This window comes from Lutra lutra, chromosome 9, assembly GCF_902655055.1.
Source record: "Lutra lutra chromosome 9, mLutLut1.2, whole genome shotgun sequence".
Taxonomy (NCBI): domain Eukaryota; kingdom Metazoa; phylum Chordata; class Mammalia; order Carnivora; family Mustelidae; genus Lutra; species Lutra lutra.
The window spans coordinates 19915608-19939759 of NC_062286.1; the positions used below are offsets into that span (position 1 = coordinate 19915608).

At 45.5% G+C, this 24152-nt stretch overlaps 1 protein-coding gene across 10 annotated transcripts in view; it reads right to left on the bottom strand.

Annotated features, from left to right (window-relative positions):
• The window catches only part of DTNB (dystrobrevin beta), a 238112-nt gene that overhangs the window by 15324 nt on the left and 198636 nt on the right, over window positions 1-24152 (bottom strand). For 8 of the 10 annotated variants that reach the window (XR_007130044.1, XM_047745316.1, XM_047745315.1 and 5 more), the window contains 2 exons: window positions 21355-21451; window positions 15994-16014 (listed from right to left, as the gene is read on the bottom strand). Coding sequence is in view for 9 of the 10 variants with exons in the window: in XM_047745316.1 (XP_047601272.1) it covers window positions 15994-16014; window positions 21355-21451 (118 nt within the window). In the remaining variant the exon portion in view is untranslated. The remainder of the gene's footprint in view (window positions 1-15993; window positions 16015-21354; window positions 21452-24152) is intronic. The other 2 variants (XM_047745318.1, XM_047745313.1) reach the window with 1 other exon arrangement.

Genomic DNA, 24152 nt, shown 5'->3' on the forward strand with positions numbered 1-24152 from the left:
GTAGGAAAGCCAGCAGTTCGGGAGATCTAGACGTGGTGGACACTGGCAAAGCCAGGGTCTTTCTTGGGCCACCAAGAGCTAAGAGGCACAGAATCAATCAAGTTCATTGCCTGGGTGGCTTGGACAGCATCAAGGAAGGACCCCATGGACCCCAGCAGCTGATGGTTTTCCAGCTGCAAAGGCAACAAACCTGAAGTTGTCTCTCAGTCACGGAGGAGTGAGAGCCTCGCTGAGATCATGTGTGTGCCTTGGCTTCTCAGGGAGCCTATGAACTCAGCTGCCTCAGTTGCAGGGTGAGGAGTGCTGCCTGTGAGAACCAGGCCTGGCCGCAAGCAAAGGACATGACTGTTTCAGCACAGATCAAGTCGGAGCCACAGACACTCTTCCCCTGATGCCACGACAACAGCACTAGTCCCCCAAGGCATAGCACCCATCTCAGGAGCAGGAAGAGGGATACGAATCTGGGATGAGTGGCTTCAGGTTGGCCTGGAAATGCCCAGACTGTGTCCAGCTCAGACAGTGAGCACTCAAGAGGGAAACGAAGTCCTGTTAAAGATTTCTTTTGGGCTTACCTGAGCGTGCAGCCTGTGAAATTCACACTCATTTCACTAGGTGACAGTCGTCTATCGTCCCCGCAGAGGGCCGACCCAACATCAAGTATGTGGCAACTATTCAATAAAACTCACTCAGTGAGATCTGGGCCAGGCACCGCTCCCTGAAGCATGAATGTTAGAGTCCTAGGACCCAAGATGAATGACTAGGTTGATTTTTAAGAACATGAAACTGAACCTCTGCAATATTTTGATAGGAAAATGGTGGCGGGCGATGAGGCCAAAGGGATTCCTGGGGTGGTCAGCCACATGTGGCTGAAGCTCTAGGATCAGGAAATGAGCCTACTGCCCACCATCGGCTTCGAAATAATCAGGCCCTCTTCCTGGGATCGGCGCCCAGGACGTGCCTTCTAAGGAATCTGAAGAACAGACTCCAGAAGCTTCTCCATTCCGAGCAGGAGAAAGAGAAAGGTGAAGACCGCCGGAAGGCACGATTTCCCCCTACAGATGTTAGGCACCAGCCCTTGGCTTCAGGGCCACGTTGGATTACAACAATGCTGGGATGGAGCTGTCCAGAGCCCTCTGTGGATTCTGGCTCCGGCAGAGCAACACCAGTGCGGCATCCTGGTGAGCCAGTAAGTCACAGCTGGCCTGAGGCAGGCACAAATCACGGCCAATTGATGTGCACACACTCAGACCCAAGGCCACGGCTTCAGGAAGGCCTGGAGACTAGGGTTTTTCTTGGAGGAGGTATACGATGGCACAGGGATGTCGGTGACTGCCGCTGGCTGGTTTAGACAGAAAGTGAAAGGACGGGCGACAGTTGCTTCAATCTATGGAAGGGCTTGCACTCTCCCTTCCCTGAAGGCCTCTCTGCCAGAAGCTCTGCGCCCCAGCACGGACTAGCTCCTGCTGCGCCTCCCAGGCGTTTGCTTCATTGTCCTGTCCTCTGGGGTCAGATTAGGTCTTCCTGCGATGTTCCCCAGAACTCTGAACAGCATTAACCTCGCCTCTCAAATTTTATCTTCCTTACCATTGTGCTTAGCACATGTAAATGCTTAATAAACGTTTGTTAAATGACAATGAGATGGATCACATTTCTGACCCTTTTTCTTCAGTAATGGAAAGTGGGAACGTAGCCAGAGCAGGCAACAGTCTCCAGGGAGCACTAAATCTATCAGTCATGGATGAAGCTTTGTGTGAGATACTTAACTAGATGAGTAAATGTGGCGGGCAGACCTCTGAGACGGCCTCCAATGACCTTGCCCCCTCACCCCCGGTCACACTCCTGGGGAGTCCCCTCTCCTTGAATACTGGCTTGGCGCAGTGACTGCTGCTCCAGGGTCAGGTGAATGGGATGTCACTTCTGTGATAAGCTTTTAGAAGACTGTGACTTATATCTTGCCCCATACTCTCCTTCTCCCTCCTGCTTGTTCAGTCTAACGAAGTCAGCTGCCACCTTGTGAGCTGCCCTGAGGAGAGGCCCACGTGACAGGGAACGGAGGCAGCCTCCAGCCACCAGCTGGCACGGAGGCCCTCAGTCCAGCAGCCCTTGGAGAATCCTGCCAACAACCCTGTGAGTTGTTGAGCCTTGAGATGCCCGTAGCCTTATAAGAGACCCTGACCCTTAGCTTATCCTCACCTGGACTCTAGACCCAGAGAAGCTGTGAGGTAATAAATATTTGTTCTACAAAGTCGCTAGGTTTTGGGGTAAGTTGTTGTACAACAGCAGGTGACTCATATGCCCAGGCTGATTTTCTTCTTCATACATGGGGCAGTCCCACCTGAAGGACATTTGATCGAGAAAGAATGGGAGGGAAGGTTTCGGAATATGGGAGACCAAGCCCAGAGGCCCTCGTGAAAGGCCAGACACCCAGGAAGGAGGACTATGGGTGAGAACAGAGGCAAGGATATATAATCAAAAAACATTTTACCTGATCGGAGAATGTGCCTAAGTCCCCGAGCAAAAGAGCTTGTCCTGCTGTTGGACAATAATCACAGCTTTGCCAATAATCACTAGCCCTGGAGACGACTCCTCACGGCAAATTCAACGACCCAGAAGAGGAGGGAAAGCTGCGGGCTCAGAGATGGAGGCCTAGCTCTCTCCGTTGCTTTGGGGCGGACACGGAAGGAGGAGGAGTGGCTCAGCGAGCAGGGCACGGCCTAGACGTCGGGAGACCTGGGATCTCCTTTGGACTGTACAGCACATGCATTTTAATTTTTCTGGGGTGCATTCTTCTCATTTATAAACCAAGTGGCATCAAGTAGATGATCTCTGAAGTATTTTTCAGATTTAAAATTCTATGATTCTGTAACTTTTGCCAAGTTACCTCACCTCAGCAATGTCAAGTCATCATGGCTTTGCTTTGGTCACGATCGCGCTGCCGTCTCAGGGTCACAGATGGCATGTTCTCTAGCTAACCTACTCTTCTCATGTGAGGAGTCAGTACCAGAGATGCTGCCCTAGGCTCACGCGAACGAAGCCTGCGAGGGGGTGCAGGGAGTCAGTGACTGTGAGGAGGACGAGACCCGCTCAAAACAGACAGAATTTCAATAGGGCTGTCCTAGTTACATGGCCACAGGCTGAAGGGCAGAGAGCGCACAGGGGTCGAGCAGCACTCTAGGCATGCTGACACAGACGCCGATGATCCAGGTTTAGGGTCCAGGCCAGATACACCCCAAATCAAGCTGGAGCACTACACTGAAATTTCACCTTGTCTCAAAAGCACAGATTGGGTTTCACATTCAGGCAGACAGCGCCCCGGCATGAAGAATGCCAAGCACTCCACTCACCCAAAAACCCAATCTAAAATAAATGGCTCAGCAGGAGGCTGGGCGCAGCATCACGATTGGAACCTTGAGGTTATGGGGAACCTGAGAATCACGCAGGAATCAGTAAAGGCAGAGGAACTAGTCATGGGGTTCCAGGGGATGGGGATAAGCTGTCCAATGCAGGTATGAAACAATCTCATGCCACCTGTTGGAGCTGCCAGGAGAGGGGCAATTAGCCTGGGGAATCTAGGGAAGGTGTGCAAAATGCTACTTGGTGTTTGAAGGCTTCCTCACGCAAGGACCGTGGGATCTTGTTGTAACATAACCTAAAACAAAGACTAGAACGCAGCACAGGCCAGTCACCAATAACTCAACACAATAAATGCCCTGTAACTCAGGTTCTCTGAATACTGAGATCCCTTGTAGTTGGAAACAATTCTGCTGGAAATACAGACCTGGAGAAATGTTACAATCTGACACGCTCTCTGGTCTGCTGGCTTTTCACTTCTAAATTTCTAAACTGGCAAAGTCTCTGAGAACCTGAGAAAACCTGAGGTATCACATCCTAAGAAAGGGACTCAGAAATTATGCTTATAATTTCAGAACGTTCATAACTCCAAGAAAATAGCCTTATTTTTTAGTCCAACACTCACTCATTTTATATTTGAAGAGACTGAGGCCTAGAGAGGTCGCGGGGTTCCAAATAAATGAGAAGAAAGGCTAAGACTGGTACCTGGGTCTTCTAATTGTCTCAAACTGCAAGGAGAATCCAAGGCAGAGCATACTGTCACTGAGGCCAGAAGGAACATGGATTAGTGGGAGACCCCTCAGAACTAAAGCTAACCACAATCTTCAACAGGATAATTAATTTCCAATAAAGGTGAGAAATGTGAGAAGGGAGAGTACAGTGATTATGACTTAGTCTCTTGTCTATGACACAAATCTCATACTGGAGCCAAAGCAGGTACAGAGAATGCCAAGGAGGTGACGTGAGGACACTGTGAGCAGAGACAGGAGCTCACAGGCTGTGGCAGAGCGAGCTGGCTGCAGAGGGAGAAAGCCACTGCCTTCAGCAGGAGAACGATGTGCACCAGGCTCAGCTGTGCTTGGACATCCCCAGCATGGTGCTTGGCACACAGTAGGGGCTCTATAAATACTATCTCCTTCCCTTCTTCTTCTTCATGGAAGAGGTATGAATTTGGGGCGCCTGGGTGGCTCAGTGGATTAAGCATCTGCCTTCGGCTCAGGTCATGATCTCAGGGTCCTGGGATCGAGTCTCGCATCAGGCTCTCTGCTTGGTGGGGAGCCTGCTTCCCGCCTCCCACCTGCCTCTCTGTCTACTTGTGATCTCTATCTGTCAAATAAATAAATAAAATCTTAAAAAGAAAAAGAGGTATGAATTTTTTCATATCTCCCTTGTACACATTATAGCCGGGTAATCAAGCCCCGAGTGACTTGTGGCAAAAAGCCTGATTTGGAGTTGTTGCCCTCTCTCTGGAGTGTTGACAACTGTATACTCTGCGCGCACGCACACGCGTGCGCACACACACACAGACACACACACACAGCCCGACCTGAAAGTCTCATGGTAACAGAAGGAGACACTTTAGTCTCCATCTCTCTCTCTCTCTCTCTGATTCATGGATACCTGCCAGGTAGCAGATGGCCTTTGTGGACAATTACCTTCATTTTGCTGCAGTGTATTTAAATTAAACAAACTGGCCTCTTTGCTGCCGATTTTTGGAGGCCCTCTCAGAAAAACAACAGCAAAACACACCAAAAACAAACAAACAAACAAACAAAAAACAACCAAAAAAAAACCCGAGGGAAAGGAGACGTAAGTCTGAAATTTAGGGGAGGCAGCCCTGACGGTGGAGAGAAATGGGATGTATGAAGGATGAACTTTACATGGGTTTTTTCCTTCAAGAAAAGGTAAACCAGAGCCCACACGCTATTTGGAACTGGTGTTGGTGGCGGCTCCGCTGGAAAATCCGGCCGCCTCATCCAGCGTGGAAGTGAGAGGAGAGAGCGGGCCGCGCTGCCCGTCCTGCGCAGGCCTGGAAATCACCGCCTCACGGGCACCAGGGATGGAAGTGAGCAGACAGGACAGGGGAGGTGCAGGAGCTGAGAAAGACAGCCGCCAGGCAGTGAGCAAAGTAGCGGCCGTGCCTCCCTTCGGGGTGAGACAGAAACAGCTCCGGAACACGCCGGGAGACCTCATCTTAGCAAAGGCTGCCTGTAAGCCGATAGGTTGTAAAGGTAAATTCTGCTTCTCAACACCACAGAGAAGAGCTGTCTAGTTTTATGATCTCTTTTCTTCCCACCATTATGCCATGAACATACACAGGTGTGTATGGAAGGACAGGATGGAGCCACCAAAATGTCTGCCACGAAGTCCCTCTGTCCCACATCACTCCGGGAAACTCAGGCTTACAGAGAGCCTGTCCCTAGCTCTGGTGGCCGTAGGGTCAGCTGCTGCAGACAGGGAGGAGCAACTGGAGCACTACTGGAAGCTTCTGGATTGACAATGGGCAAAAGAAGGTTATTTCTTGATCTTCATGATTCTGTCCCTAGTCAAGTTAAACTAAATTATGCAGAAGACGAAGCTTTCCTTGAGGCTTGGGGCGGGGGGTGGTGGTGGTGAGGGGCAAGTGTCTAGCTATCTTTCTTAGTAGAAGGAAGAATGCATACCAAGTTGCAGAGACAAAGAACAGTCTACTAAAACTCACCATAAACCTCAAGATCAAAAGAAGTTGAAATTTAAACTTTCAGATAGGGAAGCTCATAAATTCTAAGACCAGATTACCCTCTTTCTGTTTGTTTCTCCTTGTTTGTCCAGCTCTACTTGAAAATGGTATCCATTAGCTCTCATCGCAGGCTTTTCAAGTCAGTTCTTGGTGAAATGATCAGGGACCCCATTGAGGGGGAAATCCCTATAAAATGAATACCGAACACTGAGATCGCATGATTAGAAACAAAACGAGAATAGACTGCCAGGAGAGAATGGTCCTCATTCAGACAGCTAAATCAGTGATCAGGCAGGTACCCAGAACCTAGCCGTGATATTTTAAAATTCAATGAGTCAAATGTAAATGTTACTTTCAGGAATGCAAAACTTGCGTGGGGAGGTCTGGCACCCTACTCACACCACCATCCTTCGCTGGGTCCCTGCCATAGATAGCACAGTGGTTAAAGCCCGGGATCTACAGTTATAGGTAGACCTAGTTTGGACGCCAGCTTTGCCATTTACTAGCAGTGTGATCTCGGGTAACTTACTTAACCTTTCCACACCTCATATTCTCCGTATGCACCATGGATAATATCTTTACAGGCTGGTGTGGATAAACATGAAATGCTTCATACTCCAGCTCAGTAGACCCCTACCTGCCATTGTGCTACTTTGGAAGGTGCTGGGGGGTTACAAAGGGACAAAGTCTCTGCTCCCAGCAGGCTCACAGTCCCCCAGGGGTGTTGAGGCGTGTACATAGTTAGCATACAAAGGAAGGTGGGATCCGTGCCTCAGTGGAGGCCCAAAGGACAAGCACAGAAGCGAGAGAGTGTAACTCTGACCTTCTGCAACGGGGTAAGGTTTCACAGAAGAGGTGGCATCTGAGAGTATCTTGAGGGGTATAATTTCAATCGGCAGAAAAGTTTCGGGAAGGGCAATCCAGGTGAGGAAAGGGCATGATTACAGGGGGATGGGCTGGGAGAAGAGGCTGCAGGCGGGGGAAAAGGAGGGGGTGGCTAGCATGTAGGGAGCACAAAGACATATGGTAGGAAAGAGGAGTGTGGGCCACCATGATCCAGGGCCTTAAAAAATGGTTGCCTAGTTTATTTACTAGGCCGGAGATGGGCAAACCGCGGCCCACGGCCAAATCCGGCTCACCGCCACCTCTTTTTTACAGTCCACGAGCTAAGAATGGTTTTTACATTTTGAAACAGTTACATTTTAAGTGGTTATATAAGTACCTACATAATATCTCTGATTCGGTTTACTCAGTGGGTTAAGCCTCTGCCTTCGGCTCAGGTCATGATCTCAGGGTCCTGGGATCGAGCCCCGTGTCGGGCTCTCTGCACAGCGGGGAGCCTGCTTCCCCCTATCTCTCTGCCTGCCTCTCTGCCTCCTTGTGATCTGTTGAATAAATAAAGAAAAATCTTAAAAAAAAAAAAAAAAATGCTTGTTGAGCCCTGCTGGGGGCAGTGGCACAGGGAGCTAGGGAGCTAATAAGGAAGGTTCCTGAAGAGACCACAGCATGGCCAGTGCTGTGTGTGTCTAGGAACCTGGTTCTGGCACATGAAGGAGGGGCTGAGCGGCCAGAGACAGGACACAAGAAGCCCCATGTGGAGGCTCTCCCAAAAGACCAGAGGCCAGATGATGGAGACTGGAATGAAGGAAGGTGGTAGGAACTGGAAAGAGAGACAGACGCAGGCTTTTGGAGTAAAAAAGCAAGCGTGCAGAGGAGCAGAAGCCTGGAGAAGGTGCGTGGACACAGAGCACTGGCAGGAAATATGGACAGAGGAGAGATTTTCTGGGAACATGGCCTGGAAGTCCTCCACCATCTGGTCAGTCAGTATCTAAGCCTCAGACTCAGGGATTCTGAGAATGCCTCGGGGCTCAGGCTGGTGTCACAGAGCGAGGCTCTCTGGACTCAGGGCAGTGCTTCTTAACTGGCAGTAATTTCATCTGCTAGGACCTGCTTGGTGGGGGGACAGGAGCTACCGCTGGAATTTAGTAGTAGGTGGAGGTCAAGGGTGTTGCTAAACACCCTGCAATGTATAGGTCAGCCCTTCCCCCACCACCGCCCCCCACCCCCACCCCAGCCCCCAGCAGTTATCTTGCCCACAATTCCATGGTGCTGAGGATGAGAACCTGGCTGAGGGTGAAATTGTCGTCTTTTCCCAGGTGGCGGGCTGCTTGGAAGGAAGTGTAGGTCACCCATAGCCTCAGGTTAGCTTGGGACCTTAAAGGGGCCCAAGAGTAAATTCTCACATGTTCTGCACCTTTGGAAGGTGTCCCGGGGTGGGCCAGCTACAGGCTTCATAGTCTCCCAGGTTCTCTCTTGGTTTCCAGAGGTCCGAGCTGGTTAAATACAGGAGTTGAAATTTGAAATGTGAAAGCACTGAATACATAGTGAGTGTTATGTGTATCTAAATTAGTAAGAACACATAATAATAAAAGTACTGAAGGATTTATAAAAAAAAAAAAAGAAAGATAGAGCTAACAGTACTGAGAGGGTTATAGTTCAGTAGGGAGCTGGTACAGATCTTTGTTATTATTATTATTTTTTAAAGATTTTATTTATTTTTGACAGACAGAGATCACAAATAAGTAGGCAGAGAGGCAAGTAAGAGAGAGAGAGAGAGAGGAGGAAGCAGGCTCCCTGCTGAGCAAAGAGCGGGATGTGAGGCTCCATCCCAGGACCCTGGGATCATGACCTGAGCCGAAGGCAGAGGCTTTAAAGCCACCCAGGCGCCCCATAGATCCTTGTTAAAGGTACCATGTTAGCAGCAGTTAACTGTCTCTCTACACTGCCTCTAATTTTATAAAACATGCTTCTACTTTCCTTTCTTATTTTCTTCTCTTTCTCTCACGCTTCCTCCTTCTAGCTCCCTCCCTTATCCCTTCTTCCTTCTCCCCACCCCACCACCTTTCTTTTAATGCTTCCAGTCATCTATCCTACAGGGCTAAATGCCAGTGATTCCACTTGCCAGTGGTTGGCAGCAAATGGAGGAGAGCGCAGAAGTCTACTGCACCCTTTATATCACACTTCTTTTGGCTGGACCTAAGCAGATGTTCATCTCACTTAAGGACTCTAGGCCAGAAAGCTCCCTACCTTGGTATTATGGATAACACAGACCAGCAAAACCAGTCTGAGATCAGCCTGTAAGACACCAGAGACAGGTACAGCATCGGGATTTGATGAAATGCCTGTAGAGTCTCTCAAAGTGAAGGGTCATCGATCCAATCCCGAACCAAGAGAGGATGCTGGGGTGAGGTCTAACAGAAAGAGAGTACTGGGGATTCCCATCCTCCTGCGGAAGCCTGAGAATCCCAGAGATAAGCCAAAGGAGAGGCCTTCATGGAAGTAGCTGATGTTTTCTTAGGATACTTTCTTTCGCCCGGAAGAGTGGGAGGTAGAAGTTTGGCATGAGACAACGCTGAGGGAGGAGCTGGTTACCGAAAGAAAGCCAGACAACAAAGGGAGGCCGGAGGGTTTCAAAGTCACAAAAGGAGACACGAGTTTAATGAATCCTCTTGGTTTTCTTAGACCCTTCCTGGTTTACAGCCTTTCCACACTATACCGACGTGTATCAGGGATGAAAGGACCAAAGGGTTGTGAAGTTGAAGTTTACAGATGAGGAAACAGGCTTGTAAAGACAATGTACATGTTCAGATAGAAGAGAAGTGAGGTTTTGTCAAGAACGTCTATGACTCAGAAGAGCAACCCACTCACATACAATTCAATATGGCAGATTAAAGATCTGGTTCCTTCTCCCTTTTGGTTGAAACCAAAGGGGGCTGGGGTTGGACAAAACAAAGCCTATCGTTCAGAGCTGTCTATACTGAACATTTTTTTTCAGGGTTGCTGATAACTTACTGATTGTCAAATCCAAAGGCTTCCTTATATTATTGTCTTATTAACCTTCTCCCTCTTGAAACTTCCTGAGCTTTCACAAGAACCCACAATCCTACCCTTCCTACCTCTTCTTTCTTCCTTTTCTCTACTACGATTTTTCCCCCAAGGCTCATGTTTATGGTTTCAGTCCTAATTTTATAATGAAGACCTCCAAATCTACAATGCCAGGTATGTATTTCCACTGAAATTCCAGTTGCATATCCCAAATATACAGCAGATCAGACAAAAAGCCTGCCTGCCTGCCTAATCTTTGGAACTCAGTATGGTCAAAATCAGGTCAAAGTCCCCTTCCTGCCCCAAATCATCTCCCCTTCTCACTCCTTCAGTCACTGTACCCATCATTTTCCCAGGTCCTCAGGCTCAGAACCTAGAAAAGTCATCTTCTACTTTGTCTTTTCTGTCAATGCTTTCCCGAGACTCAGATTCCAGTATTCTGGGTGAGACAGCGTGTCCCAGGGATTCAATGGTCTTCCAGTGGGAGGACAATTTCTCCAGCTTGATGTGTAGAGAATTTTCCTGGAGACCTTGGAGGATAGTTTTCACATGTTATATGCATTCTGGCCATGAGAGAAAAAGACAGAAATATAGTACAGAAGGGAAATAAAAAAGCAGGAAATCTCTCAGTCTGTCGTTGATGAGGGGATGGAAAACACTGGGGATGTTCTTTCCGCCTATATCCTCAGACTAAACTCCTGGTATGTGCTCAAGGAGTTTTGGGGGAGTGAAATACAAATACTTACTTTTAATATTGTAATGATATTTCCTCTTTTTGGAAAAAAAAATTGAATAAAAATAAAACAACAAACTACCAGATTCCCAGAGTGAGTACAGGAGCCAAGACTGATGAATGAGCCCACTCTGGGGACTCTCACAAGGCCATCTGTGTGCAGTTAGCACATCAGGTAGTCTAGGCAGACTAGGACTGGGACCCAGGCTAAAGGTCTGTGGCAAAGTCATGTAGGACACTACACTGACACTACACTGACCAAAAGACATCTGTGGAGTTTGCACTGAGGGGGACAGCAGTGGTGTCTGTGGTTCAGGGTATCACTGACCTGGCTTGTGTTTCTGTATTTAAGGTATCATGCCAACAGTGAAATAATGTTGTACTCTCTGAGGGTGGTATTTCTGTAGGATTTCTCTCATGATCCTCCAAAAGGCCAAGTTCACTGCCTTGAACATATGTAGTAAGACACTGCTGAATAAATAAATGAATGGCAATTCTGTGCCTTGGGGTAGAAGTAGACTCAGCTTCTACTTCAGAGTACGGTGGGGTCCAAGAATCCAGAAGATTTAAAGGCACGTGAATCTGAATCACGTCCGAATGAGTTTGTGTCCAAATGTTAAGTGAAACAAGAGGGGAAATGGTCCATAAGCACATCAAGGGGTTCACCAATAATCTCTTTAATGGACAAAGGAAGTTTTCATTTGTTTTTGGGTAGAGTTTTTTAAAAAGTACTTTCTCTTAAACCTACAAAGTTAATATTCATGAGGTTTGTTAGAGTCCTCACAGAGCAACCATGGCTCACTAAATATTGAGTGGCCTTCCTCTGAGGCATATCTAGGGCAGCCAGATCAGAGATGCCAGCTTCTAAGAGCCAGCCCACACCGTGCTTTCTTTAGTGCAGTTGTAGTGGGTTATTCGTCTGATCCTGGAAATCAGAAAGGGCATGGGGCAAGATCCCACTTGACATCCCAACTTACTGAAGTAAAAAGAGAGGTTCCAAGTGTGGCAATGCTCTAAGAGTAGAATCCCCAAGATTCCTCTAATTACAGAATTTTCAGAGTCCTATTTATAATCCTCTGGACCATTACCGTACTACTAATGCAGATCAGGGCCACCCCCCTCACCCCCCGGGAGCCCCTTATCCTTATATGTTACTATCTAGAGTTAGAGTCTCTAAGGCTGATATTGATCTGTATATAAAAGATAGTGACTTCCGATAGAAGAATTCAGAGAAATGTTCAAGGAAACATCTTTCATGAATAAACTCTACCCCTTGTCTTGGACAGTTCATTTTATTTGGTGTTAGCAATCCAGCTGTAAAATTTTATAGTATACGGAGTCTCTGGGAAAAATGGAACACTGAGATGTAACTAGAATGAATTTATACGTCTGAAATCTCTCCAGACAAGGACTGGGGGAACCCATAGCTCAAGTGCACCAACAGGAGTAAACACCGTTCCTGGCCTTACTCGTCCGTCTTCTGCTACCCTAGGGAGCTCCTTTGTTTTGTATCATGCTGCTGAGTCCTACAGCCAGGCTGCGGGCCCTGGGTTTTTACTAAGCAAAGCTCAGAATATTTTCAAGTGATACAAATAACTATAGATAACCCACATTTTATAGATTGTCTGCATTTAAAAAAGAGGATGATTTAATTTTACATAATCAGTATCTGTTCTTTAGACAGAAATAAAAATAGAGTTAATAATAATGCTAAGACATTAGCCTGGTGTGCCTATTCTTTTGGCAACCCTGAAATTCCTTTTTAGAGCTTTTCTGAGCCATAATTTAGTCTCCTGATTGGGACGACGTATTATACAGCAGTACCTTGAGCAAAGTGACTGCAATAGGTACTCGAAGCATAACTCGAAGTTATGTCCCTTATAGTTAATGAGCTTATGAATTCACACTGCCTTCTAACTCAAAATATTCTAAGTCTGGGGGCACCTGGGTGGCTCAGTGGGTTAAGCCTCTGCCTTCAGCTCAGGTCATGATCTCAGGGTCCTGGGATCGAGCCCCGCATCGGGCTCTCTGCTCAGCAGGGAGCCTGCTTCCTCCTCTCTCTGTCTGCCTCTCTGCCTACTTGTGATCTCTCTCTCTCTCTCTGTCAAATAAATAAATAAAATCTTAAAAAAAAAATCTTCTAAGTCCGGTTAATACTGGTTTTCAGTCAGTAACTATTTATTGCGTATCTGCTGCGTGGCGGGCACTAGGCTAGCGACTGGGGATGCAGTAGTGAGAAAGGCAGACAAAGGCCTTTAATTACAGTCTGATGATTATCCTGGGCCTGATTAACTCTGACTTGACTGATACAATCTAATTCCTGAGCCTGTTAAACTGGAGGGTATATCGTGGGTTGAAGAGTCACTCGGTGAAGTCTTATCTGAAAGAGCCAGGCAGTTCTGCCCTTAATTACAACCCTCGGAACTGAGAAAAGAGAAGGGAAGGAAGGAGGGAGGGGAGAGGAAAGACAAGAATTATCAGCTGAGGTACTGGTGCCACTCACGGCACCGGAGAGGTGGCTGAGGCTGGAGGCAGGCCCACAGCACGAGGGCGGCTAAGTCACCGTCATTACCCATTCCTCCCAGATCCCCCCAATGCCAAAATAATGCCTAACGAGGAAAGAAGCAACAAAGTGATTACATGAAAAGTTCTCTATAATGGACTTATGGAGCCAATCTGGGGAAGCCTGTCTGGTAAGTTCATTGTACAAGTCTCTCATGATTATTTTATTACCCATATAGGGAAATACATTTTGATAGGGAAGAAATTAAGCTATACTAGCCAGAACCCAGGAAGGAAGAAAGTTAAAACTTAGCTCTGTGCTAAAGACCTTTTTCTGCCTCACTCAGTAATGAGAGAGACTAAAACAGAGGCGCTAGTTCTAAAGCTTTATATGTCTAGGTGTTAAAAATGTTGTTGAATTATATAAAGTGATTCATTTCAAATTTAAGTCTCAGAGCTGAGCCTTGGGTGGGTCCTGTGACGTAAACAGAGGATATTTAAACCTATACCCACAGAACAGAATGTCTTACCTACACCATTGTGGAGAAAGATGAGGAAAAAAACAGTTTGTACCAATTCATGCCACGGGTGGTCCTACGAGTATGAGGACAAGGTCATGAACTCAGGACCACGACCATGGAGAAAGCCCAAGACATATACACAACTGTATTAGAGGCAAGCTTGAGCGGTCCAGGTCTAGCTTCTTATTTTTCCAAATTCAAGAGGATGACGATCTCAGACAGAAGCACAGGTCACTGAAGTGAGCATGTTATTTAATCCCTTGTTTGCTCAAGGTCAGCTCTTTAAATATATTTTTATTTTTTTAAGTCCTCTCTAGACCCAACATGGGGATCGAACTCATGACCCTAAGATCAAGAGTCACATACTCTACCAACTGAGCCAGCCAGGTGCCCCAAGGTCAGCTTTAAATTGACCTGAGAAACAAAATCCCAGAAGAGGCCATATCTGGTTCTTGGATTACACGGCAATCCATAATATTCTTAAAAAAGGAAATGTCTCCTGGAAGCTCTACTGCTACCATTAAAACAGATACTCATAATGTCTGCCCTCTTCTGAGAGTTTGCAGGTAAGGTGCAAGGTACTTTGGTCTGAGCTGGCACGTTCAGAGAGGGATGAGGAGATGCTGGTCTGGAAAGACTGCTGGCGTAGTAAGTTCCCAGCAAGCGGTTTTAGCTGTGATGTGCATCTTCCGGGGTGTAGGAGAGGGAAGAGAAGAGGAAGAACACTGGCTGGCAGCAGCAACAGGTGAGGTGGCGCCCTGGACCGGCAGCAGGGAGATGAGGCTGTCAGGGAGATGGGGAGCAGGGAGAAGGAAGGGGAGATGTTCTTTCCTTCCCTCAACACAAGCTCATCCATCCTCCTACTCGTGGTAGGCGTTACCAGCATCTGCTTTTCTGCAGCTTCCAAGCCAACTGGAGGATTATACTTCCATGTTCCCGGAAGTCAAGTGTGGTCATGTGACTTGCTTTGGCCAATAAAACAGAGTGGAAATGATGTGTGTCACTTCCTGGAAGAAGCATTTAATGACTGGGCTTGACTTTCCACCCTGTTCTTCTCCTGCTTTGCGCATGTGAATATACCTACTGAGGAAGTGTCATAAGATCAGAGCAATGAACTATGTGCGAATGAGGAAAACAAAAAAAACAAGATGAAACTTTTGTTACAGTAAAGCCACTGAGATTTCTGGGTTGTCTGCCTAGCTTAATCCCATAATCTGTCTTTGTTCCCTCTTTCTGACAGTCTGTCTCTCCCTTGCTCCTTTCTTGCCTCCCTTCATTTGATCTCTTCCTTCCTTTCTTCTTCCCTTTATTATTTCATTGTCCTAACCAAAAATAAAAAATACAATGTTATATATTCCAATTCTTAATCTAAAACAAGGATCAGTTTGTTTTTTTAAAAAGAAATGAGTAAATTTTTTGAATTAAACATTTCCTATTTCTCTCTCTTAACATTAAAGCCCTGAGGTGAATTAATAATCAGCTTTACCTTGTGTAAAAAAAAAAAAAAAAGTATGCTTTGAAAAACCTTCCAATGTTACATACATATACAGTATACTATTGTGGATAGACATTGACACACATATACAGTATACTATTGTGCATAGACTCCCTATTGATTTTCTTGGGGGTTAAAGTCTATCTGGAAAAATGGAAACAAACATAAAACTTCCCTAAACACCATGCAATGGCCATGCAGCTCAAAAACCAGAGCTCCTCCTGGAGCCGACTCTGAACAGGAAATCGCTTAGGTCATAACCAGTCACTTAGTTTTCACTGGTAACTTTGTTATAAAGGCTACTGGAGCTGTAGCGTCCAGAAGCCTGTTCGAGACTACAGGATGTTTGGCGTCATCACAAAAACTACACATTGCCATGCACAATCATTCATGACATAGCATCGAGACCTGAGGTCACCCCCACAGCCCCGAAAGTTGTTTCGAGCAATAAAAGTCACTCTAGACATGAAGCAGCAGAGAATGCAAAAGCAGGAAAATGCAGTCGTAGCCTGGCTAATCATGCATATTGAACTAAACACAACAGATGTGTACTTTCAAAAAAAAATTCAACAAGCTCTGGTTTGAAGTAGGAACATGCTCTACTAGGTAAACATGATGTGGACTTTCAGGCCATTTTACACCACCACAGAGAGAGCTGCTGTGGGTTTTACACATAACTAACTCTGCAGAGATGAACTTGAGCAGGGAGCACAGGAAAAGGTATGTAACAGTTATGTGAAGGAAAAAAGACCATGCAAAAGGAGCGAGAATTCCCAAGTTCACTTACTGCCTGCTTTTGCTCTTCCTCCTAGAGATGTTGAAGATGAAGAAAAGGAAGAGGGAAAAAGGAAAGAGATTAATGCCTATCACCACAAACATTTGGAAGAAACAATAGAAGAATCCAGCAGGCCAGCCCCCTGGGCTCAGAGGCCAAAGGCCCTGACCGCCACCAGGGAACTATCAGCCGGACAGAGTGAACCGCAGGTCTCTACCCTACCCGGTTCATTCAGTGCTAGCTTCTAGCGCTGGGAAACCATCTAATTCAACTTCCTCATTTACAGACCAAAAAGACCTAGGGAGCTTGACTTGCCTGAGGTCACCCAGCTGTTTAGGGTAAACTGAAAGAAGTAGTTCAACGAGGCCTCCACTCCAATAATCAGTCCATTTCACCATCCCCCATATTCAAATGTGTTAGCTCTATTTCTCTAGACCGGCAGTGCTCAAAGCAGCAGCCGCACCTGGAGACTGGTCAGAGATGCAAATTTGGGGTGCCAGCCAAGACCCCCTGAATCCAAACTCTTGGGGTGGGTGGGGAACAGCAACACATTTCAGAGCCTGTCAGCTGATTCAGACGCCTGTCAGATTGAGAGCCACGGGTCTAAAAACTTCCCCCAAACTAGCAATTTCACTTGACCACAGATTCTCTTATTTAGTCCCCTTCTCTCCATTTGCTTTTGGGCTTCTTTGTGGGTTTTTTTTCCCCCAAGGACACACATACTTCCCCATTCCTCCAATAAACTGGAAACTGCTTCAGGGCCCCGAGAGGCTTCTGAAAAAAGAACTCTTGACCTCAGTTTTTCACTGACTCAACACAGGTTCCTTTAGTACTTCTTAGAGACATAAAGCACTGGAAACATGAAGCTAAGGTGTGGCCTCTCTTTCAGAGCCTTCCAGTGATGGTGGGCAGAGTGGGTACTCGTCAACTCTGAGCTATCCGCATGCACCACTAGAAAGAAGCCAAACAAAGACTAGATAAACACTTCCAAGTTTCTCTTTCCTCAGTCCTCGGCTCTTCAGCTACTCTGTCTTTTAACGGGTCTTTTTGCTGCTTCTTCCTGTGCTCATCATGGGTAACTGTGGTCAGGGAGCTTCTGCTCTTTGCCCCAAGTGCGCAAGTCTAAAAGCTGTTGCTATGGTTCTATTTAAATCGGAGCCATCCGTGCGGGCTGTCTTCGCTGAACATGTATGTGGGAAGTCTTAGGGATGGACGAGAGCTTCTGCTTCCACAGAGTCTGCAGATCTGGGGGCCATGGTGAGAATGACTTCAGAGGGTCCCATCAATTACAAAAAGGAAAGAGAAGGCAAAAAATTTGGGGAAAAAAAAAATTTTGTTCCTGCAAGGGAGAGACAGGGACTAGGAATTAAACGGGCACCAAGAACTCTCTTAAGGAGACTCCAAGTCAGCACAAGACGATGTTCTTGGTAATCAGAGCCAGCTGCTAGCTGCCTGACCATACTTATACTCACAGGATCCCAAGCAAAGAGGGGCCCTGAGCGTGAGCTGAGTTAGCCTTACAAAGTCAGTACCTTTTAGCTACTGTATCTGGTATGCTCGGCTCTGGTTAGAAGGGACTGGAATTCTGCAGTTGGGAGGATATCTCCCTTCCTGGCCAGGCTTCCCTGTGAGGCAGAACACTTTTCTTCCATTCACTAGGCAAGGCAGACAGCCATAGGAAGAGTTATTAAACAATGTAAAATGTGTTTGTATTCCTGGCACTCAGTGTTGACATGGACACTGAAATGCGGGGGCGGGATGAGGCAATGCTGATGGGCTGAAATTGCAGCTGAGGTCAGAAGACCAGGATGAAGGTTCTCAGAACTGTTTCTAAGACACCTCCCTATTTTCACTGTTTTTTTCCAGATTTAGTATTGGAGGTAACACTGCTTTGGCTCAAGAGAATAAGGAAATCTCAGAAAGTAATGTTTCATGTTTGCACATCTGGTGACTCTGCTATGGACAGCTTGTCCAAAGACATGACATCATGATAAGCTGCAGAAGCCATGTGCCAGGTTAGGATGGGAGGGGCACACAGGGCAGCCTTTCCCGGAGTCAGAGGCCTCTGCTGTGCCCTGGGATTAGAAGGGAGCAGGCTTTGATAAAGGGTTGCTTAGGATGGTGTTACAGTATTCCAACTCACTGGAAGTTACTCAGATAAAGCCTTGAAGGCTCGGTCAACACAGTAACAGGTCAGATACAAGGTCCTGGAACTTCTTGCTACCAGTCAGTCAGTTGAGGTCAGTTTACACTGACTGATGGCAACTGGCACAGCTAATTTAAAGGAAGTCATAATACCGTAACTAAAAAGTGCCAATCTAGAGGTGCGTATGTCACCTAAAAACATGCAAGATTCTGCCACGTGGGGGATGTCTGGCTAGGTGGCCATAACCACTGCAATTACCTGTATGAAAATTTATATTCTAAACATTGCTCGCAAATGAGGTTGAAATCCAAAACTATAGAATTCACCTGGTGACTATGTTTTAAAAGACATATTAGAAAAATGGAAAATGAAGCAGAAGAATATTGGGAACATGATTTATAAAGTGAAACACCAACATGCAACTACTTCCAGATGAAATAAGTTTGAGACAGAGGTCACCTAAATACATTAATCAGGGGAAAAGTGTAAGGAAAAGATATATGTTCTGACCATGGGTAGCTGGGTGTCAGTCTATATTATGTCATTAGAAAACAAAAAAAAAAAGAAACTATTAAGAAGGTCCCTGATACTCCTTGGTGACTGGGACTAAATCTTACTCATCGCCAAATACCTAAACATGATATTTAGGAACCAATATTTTCTTATTAAATACATGTATGATCACTTTTTACCCTGCCTTACTCCCAAAAAAGGATTTAAGATTAGTGTTGATGAATTAATAAACAATGGTGACACTTCCTATGTATGCTTCCTTAAATTATCACTTTTCAGATAACCAGACAATGTACATTATATTTCACTGACCAGTAGAAAGAACTTGCTGTGAAATGGAAATTTACTGTGTGGTGTATCTTAATTTATGAGTATCCCACCATGCGGTTTTATTGTCCATTTGACTAAGTGCTTACAGTTGTTTTATGAGAGAATTAAATGCTAACAGACTGAACATCAATGAAGGCAGGACAATCCTTTGAAATTAAAATTAGGATTCTAAAGTGTACTTTTATTATGGGTTGGTGAATATTTCTTTTTAGTAGTAGGAAAACATCTTTGAAATTTTAATGGAAGCCAATGATTCCTATGGGTGACCTTATAGGGGTGCATATAATATAAAAATTAGGATTGTGCTATCCTCCTTTTAGGAAGCTGGACTCTAGAGGTATGAGATTTTCAAGTTCTAATCAATGGATAAAAAGACAACATTCCTGGTCTGTGTCACAAATTCCTCCTCCCACTCTGAATGGCCTCAGCCTATCAGGTGAATAAATTATAAGGCATTTAAGAAACTGGCAGGGGATTCTGCAAAATGGGGCACCAGGATCCTGCTTATTTTACTGTAAGACAATAGCTAGAAATACAAAGAAATTCAGGGGTTGCCATCAGAGTTCCAGGCATCAGCTCATTCTGCTTAGCGCTTGAACACAGGCATCAGAAGTGAACTACAAGGTCAAGTGATATACATGGGGCTCTGAACCAGGAACTCTAAGAACCATGAGGGCCACCCAGCTGATGAGAAAGCACACCACTGTACTTTGGGGAAATATATTCTGACCTCCTTTCAGTTTGCATAAATCTTTTGCCTTTCACAAAAATTACCCTAGGGTACCTTCCCATCTATGTTTGGGTAATGTCTAGAGCATCTTACTAAAAGGAGTTTGACCCAGGCAAGGGGTGGGTGGATCCCTTTATTTCCCGTCAGGGGACTACCCCACATGACAGGGCTTTCAAAGCCCCACACGATTCCAGAGGTTACAACAGCCAAATGCATTTAAATACATCTCTGCTGCCTTGAGCAGGCGACAAGGCTGGAGTAGCTGGATACTTGACAGCTATTGGAGGGATGTGGGCCAGGTTTTACGTGTAAAGTTTTCTTTAAACAAGACCTACCTAGACATGAAATATTTCTTAGGAGAAATTCTGTTAAAAGGGTTAATGTAGAAACATGTCCATGCAAAACCCAAATTCCCCAGGACCAAAGCTAGGGAAAGAAAAGAAAAAGCAAAAAAAACCAAAACAGAACAAAACAAAAAAACCCTCAGCTCGAGACTTAAAGCAGAGATTGTGTTGAGCAAGTCACAAGTCAGTTTAAAACACAGACACTACATTTACCCAAGCTGCTAATGCCACTAGCTTCATCGTGAAGGGACTCGTCTAGAATAGAGAAGTTGAAGAAAAGTCTCCAAGCTGATGTTCTCTGGAGCCACCACTCCTAGTCTGGACCCCGTCACTCACTTCAGACTGGATGGTTATATTTGTCTCCATGTCTCCTGTAGCTTCTCCCTTCTCTGATCTGCTCTACACATTTTCCCAAACCAGTATTTCCAAAACCTTCAATGACTCCCCTACCACAGGATTAAATCCACTCCCCTCGGCCTGGATTTTGAGGTACTCCATACTGTGTGATTTCCACTCTGGCTTGCCAATGCTGTGTCACACCACAAAATACAGTGGTTTACAGCACAGGCACAGAGACCTAAGGAATTAGCAGCAGGAACAAATGTGCTCTGGTATGGCTGCTCCATATCTGGGTAAATATTTCTGTCGAATACCAGTAAAACTGTATAGGTGAGGACATTTAAATGCCAAGCGTGCCTCTCTCTCTTCTGGGGTTCAGGGGTTGTAATACACGCTTCAACAAAAACAGTGAGATCTGAATCATCCCAGAGTTATTTAAGCCCCAGTATAAAAACCTAGAGCTGATATGCTATTTTGTTCCTCCTCATAAAGTTATTCGTTAGGATGAGTCTGATTAGCTTGGTTTGCTGCTGTAATACTTACTAAAATAGGACACTTCATAATTGTTACGCATTTAGGTGGAATATTTGAAAACCTGTCTTAGGAGAAACTTTAAACCGCTGAGAAAGATTCAAGTATATAAGGTTAATATCCTGTTTACAAACCTTTATATTTGTTCATAAAAGCAACTACTCAAGGACAGGACTCTAGTTCCAGTTACTCATTTTTTACCATCAGGCTTCACACTAGTTTCGACGACTTTGTGGAGTCACGGCTAACTTTACGGGCGGCGGTATTTCAGCTTTTAGCTGAACTCGGTCCTGACACCACAGGGGAGGCAGCAGCGGAGTCCGTGGTGAAGGGGAAGAGCAGCTGAGCGGAGGGTGGGGAGGCCGGGAGGCGGGGCATCGGGAGGCCGGGCGCGGGGAGGCGGGGCGCCGGGAGCCGGCGAGCGGGCCGGGTTCGCTCACCTTCAGCAGCTTCATCAGCCCTTCCAGCTGAACCATCAGCTCGCGCCTGCTCTCCTGCAGTGCCGACATTCTCTGCTCCAGCTCGTCCTTCCTCTGCCTGTCCGAGGGGGAAAAGCCCATCAGAAAGGGAACTCTGAAGATAACGGGACTTGCAAAGAAGGGTCCAAGCCTAGGTGAAATGGGTTTTGACCTGATTCTGCTACTGACCAGGGTCTGAGACACTGAGCAAGTCATTTAACCTCTGCTACGTCATGTTAGAAAGTGGTGATAATATTTGTTTTGCTCTCTTTCCTTTACTGGTATGAGAATAGTATGTAAAAATGCTTCGGAAAACACACAGTATTGATATAGCAATACAGAGAAAAAGTATTATTAATATTATTAAGGCGATTTTAAAAATTCCTCAGGAAGTCAAATACCACATTTAGAAATAGTCCAAATTTAAACTGATAGTGAGAAAGTGTATGAAAACTGCTCGGCACCAGACTCCAGCCTCAAGAGTGTGACTGACATCAGGGTAATTGTGTCTAAGAGAATTCACTTGTTCCTGAGGACAGATTTCATGTCAATTCTAGCTCAATATGTCCCAAGCCAAACTTAAGACTGTGGTCCATAAATGGTTCTCTTTCCTGATTTCTTCCAGTTGTCATGGCTAAAAACTTTGGTCCTCTTTAATACTTTTCTGCTTCTACCCTATTCTTCATCACCCAATACAGATGATTCGTTCCTAGAAATTTATGTGTTTTTCTCTTCCCATGTCTCTCACTTTATCCAGGCACACCTTACCTCACATGTGCAATGGTCTCCTATCTTGATTAATCCTGATACCATCATTATGGCGAAATGGAATAGAAATCAGGAGACTTGAGGGCCACCATTTACTAAATACTGCAACCTTCGACAAGCCACATGCCCTATAAGAGGCTCAATTTTCTCTTCACTTAAATGGGACTAATTACAAACAATGGCAATATTTTGAGGATCAAAAAAGATATGAAAGTGTTTTATGACTCTATAGGGCTGCTCAAAGAAAAAGTGTTCATTTCATCATCCTATGAAATAACCTCAGTAGTAGAATTTCTAGCATCCCTAACTCTTGCCTTGCACGATCCATGCCTCAGCTGTCTACTCTAGTAGCCACTAGCCACACGTGACTACTGAACACTTGAGATGGGGCTCTTCTAAATTAGATGCACTGGATCTCAAAACCTTAGTATGAAGAAAAAAAAAAGTAAAATACCTCATTAATATTTTTTAATGTTGATTATATGTTGAAATGCTAATATTTTGGGTAAATCAGGTTAAGTAAAAGATAGTGTTAAAATTAATGGCACCTATTTCCTTTCAGTTTCTCATCGTGGTTGTTAGCAAAGTTTTAATTACCTATGTGGCTCACATTACATCTGTGTCAGAGAGCGCTGCTCCAGACCCTACCTACATCCCTATCCCTAGTGCCCCACCTTCTACTCCCTTCCATGTCTGGATGTCTAGTTAATGGTTCCCTTTTACCCAAACCGATCCTATCACTTCACGACTCACAGCCATTCCTCCCTTCTCCCGGATGTTATTCACTCCTTAGTGTCCAACCCACACGTCGCTTTTCCCAGGAAGTTGCTCCTGATGATTTCAGCAGGTATCAGATCCTGCTTAATTAATCACCACAGCAACTGGAGCTTCTCTGTGGCACTTAATTTCTTTTACCTTGCGTTGCTGTCATTCCTATCATGATGCAAAATGCTTGAGGTCGGGGGATGAGTCTTGGGATGTACTGAATGATTAAGAGACTATCACGCCTCCAGTATGTACCCAGTTAACATCTAGCAAAGTTAACCCAATCGCAGTTTGAAATTCTCTGAGGGCTTCCAATCACCCATCACATAAGACTCTTTAGAATCTGGTCTTAATTATTCAACTAATGTTATCTCTATCACTGGCACTTTAAAGATTAATGCAAGGGATGCTTGAAACAAATTCTTAGCTCCAAGACTCCTTCCCTTGTCTGAAATGTATCATAGTTATTCAGGGGATCATGCTGAGCCCCAACTCCACTTCTAATCTGAAATGTTTTCTCCCAGATTCCATCCTCGTTATCCTTACCATTCATGGTCTAGCTCAATTTCCACCACGTCCATGGGTCTAACTGCTTCCAGCGTGTGTATGTGCATTTCCCTACTTAAATCCTTTCTTAAGATTTTATTTTTTAATTTGAGAGAGAGAGGGAGATAATGAGCAGGGCAGGACGAGAGGTAGGGGGAGAAGCAGACTCCCTGCTGAGCAGGGAGCCCAACGTAGGGCTCGATCCCACGACTCTGAGATCATGACCTGAGCTGAAGGCAGATGCTTAACTGAGCCACTCAGGAGCCCTCAGCTACCTAGATTTCTTACGATATAGTTTCCATACTACTTACTAACTCTATATAATATTAGTTAACTGACTAGAAAGTTATTTCACATTTATCCCCAAAACTATAATATAAATTTTTTTTAAAGATTTTATTTATTTATTTGACAGACAGAGATCACAAGTAGGCAGAGAGGCAGGCAGAGAGAGAGGAGGAAGCAGGCTCCCTGCTGAGCAGAGAGCCCGATGCGGGGCTTGATCACAGGACCTGATCATGACCCGAGCCGAAGGCAGAGGCCCTAACCCACTGAGCCACCCAGGCGCCCCTCCAAAACTATATTATAAATTTTTAAGATGGAATCGTTTTCTAGTCTTCATATTCCCTAAATTTCTAGTGCAGTTATAAATGCAATAAAAAGAAACAGACTCATTCAATTTTCTAGAAAGTCTTTCTTCC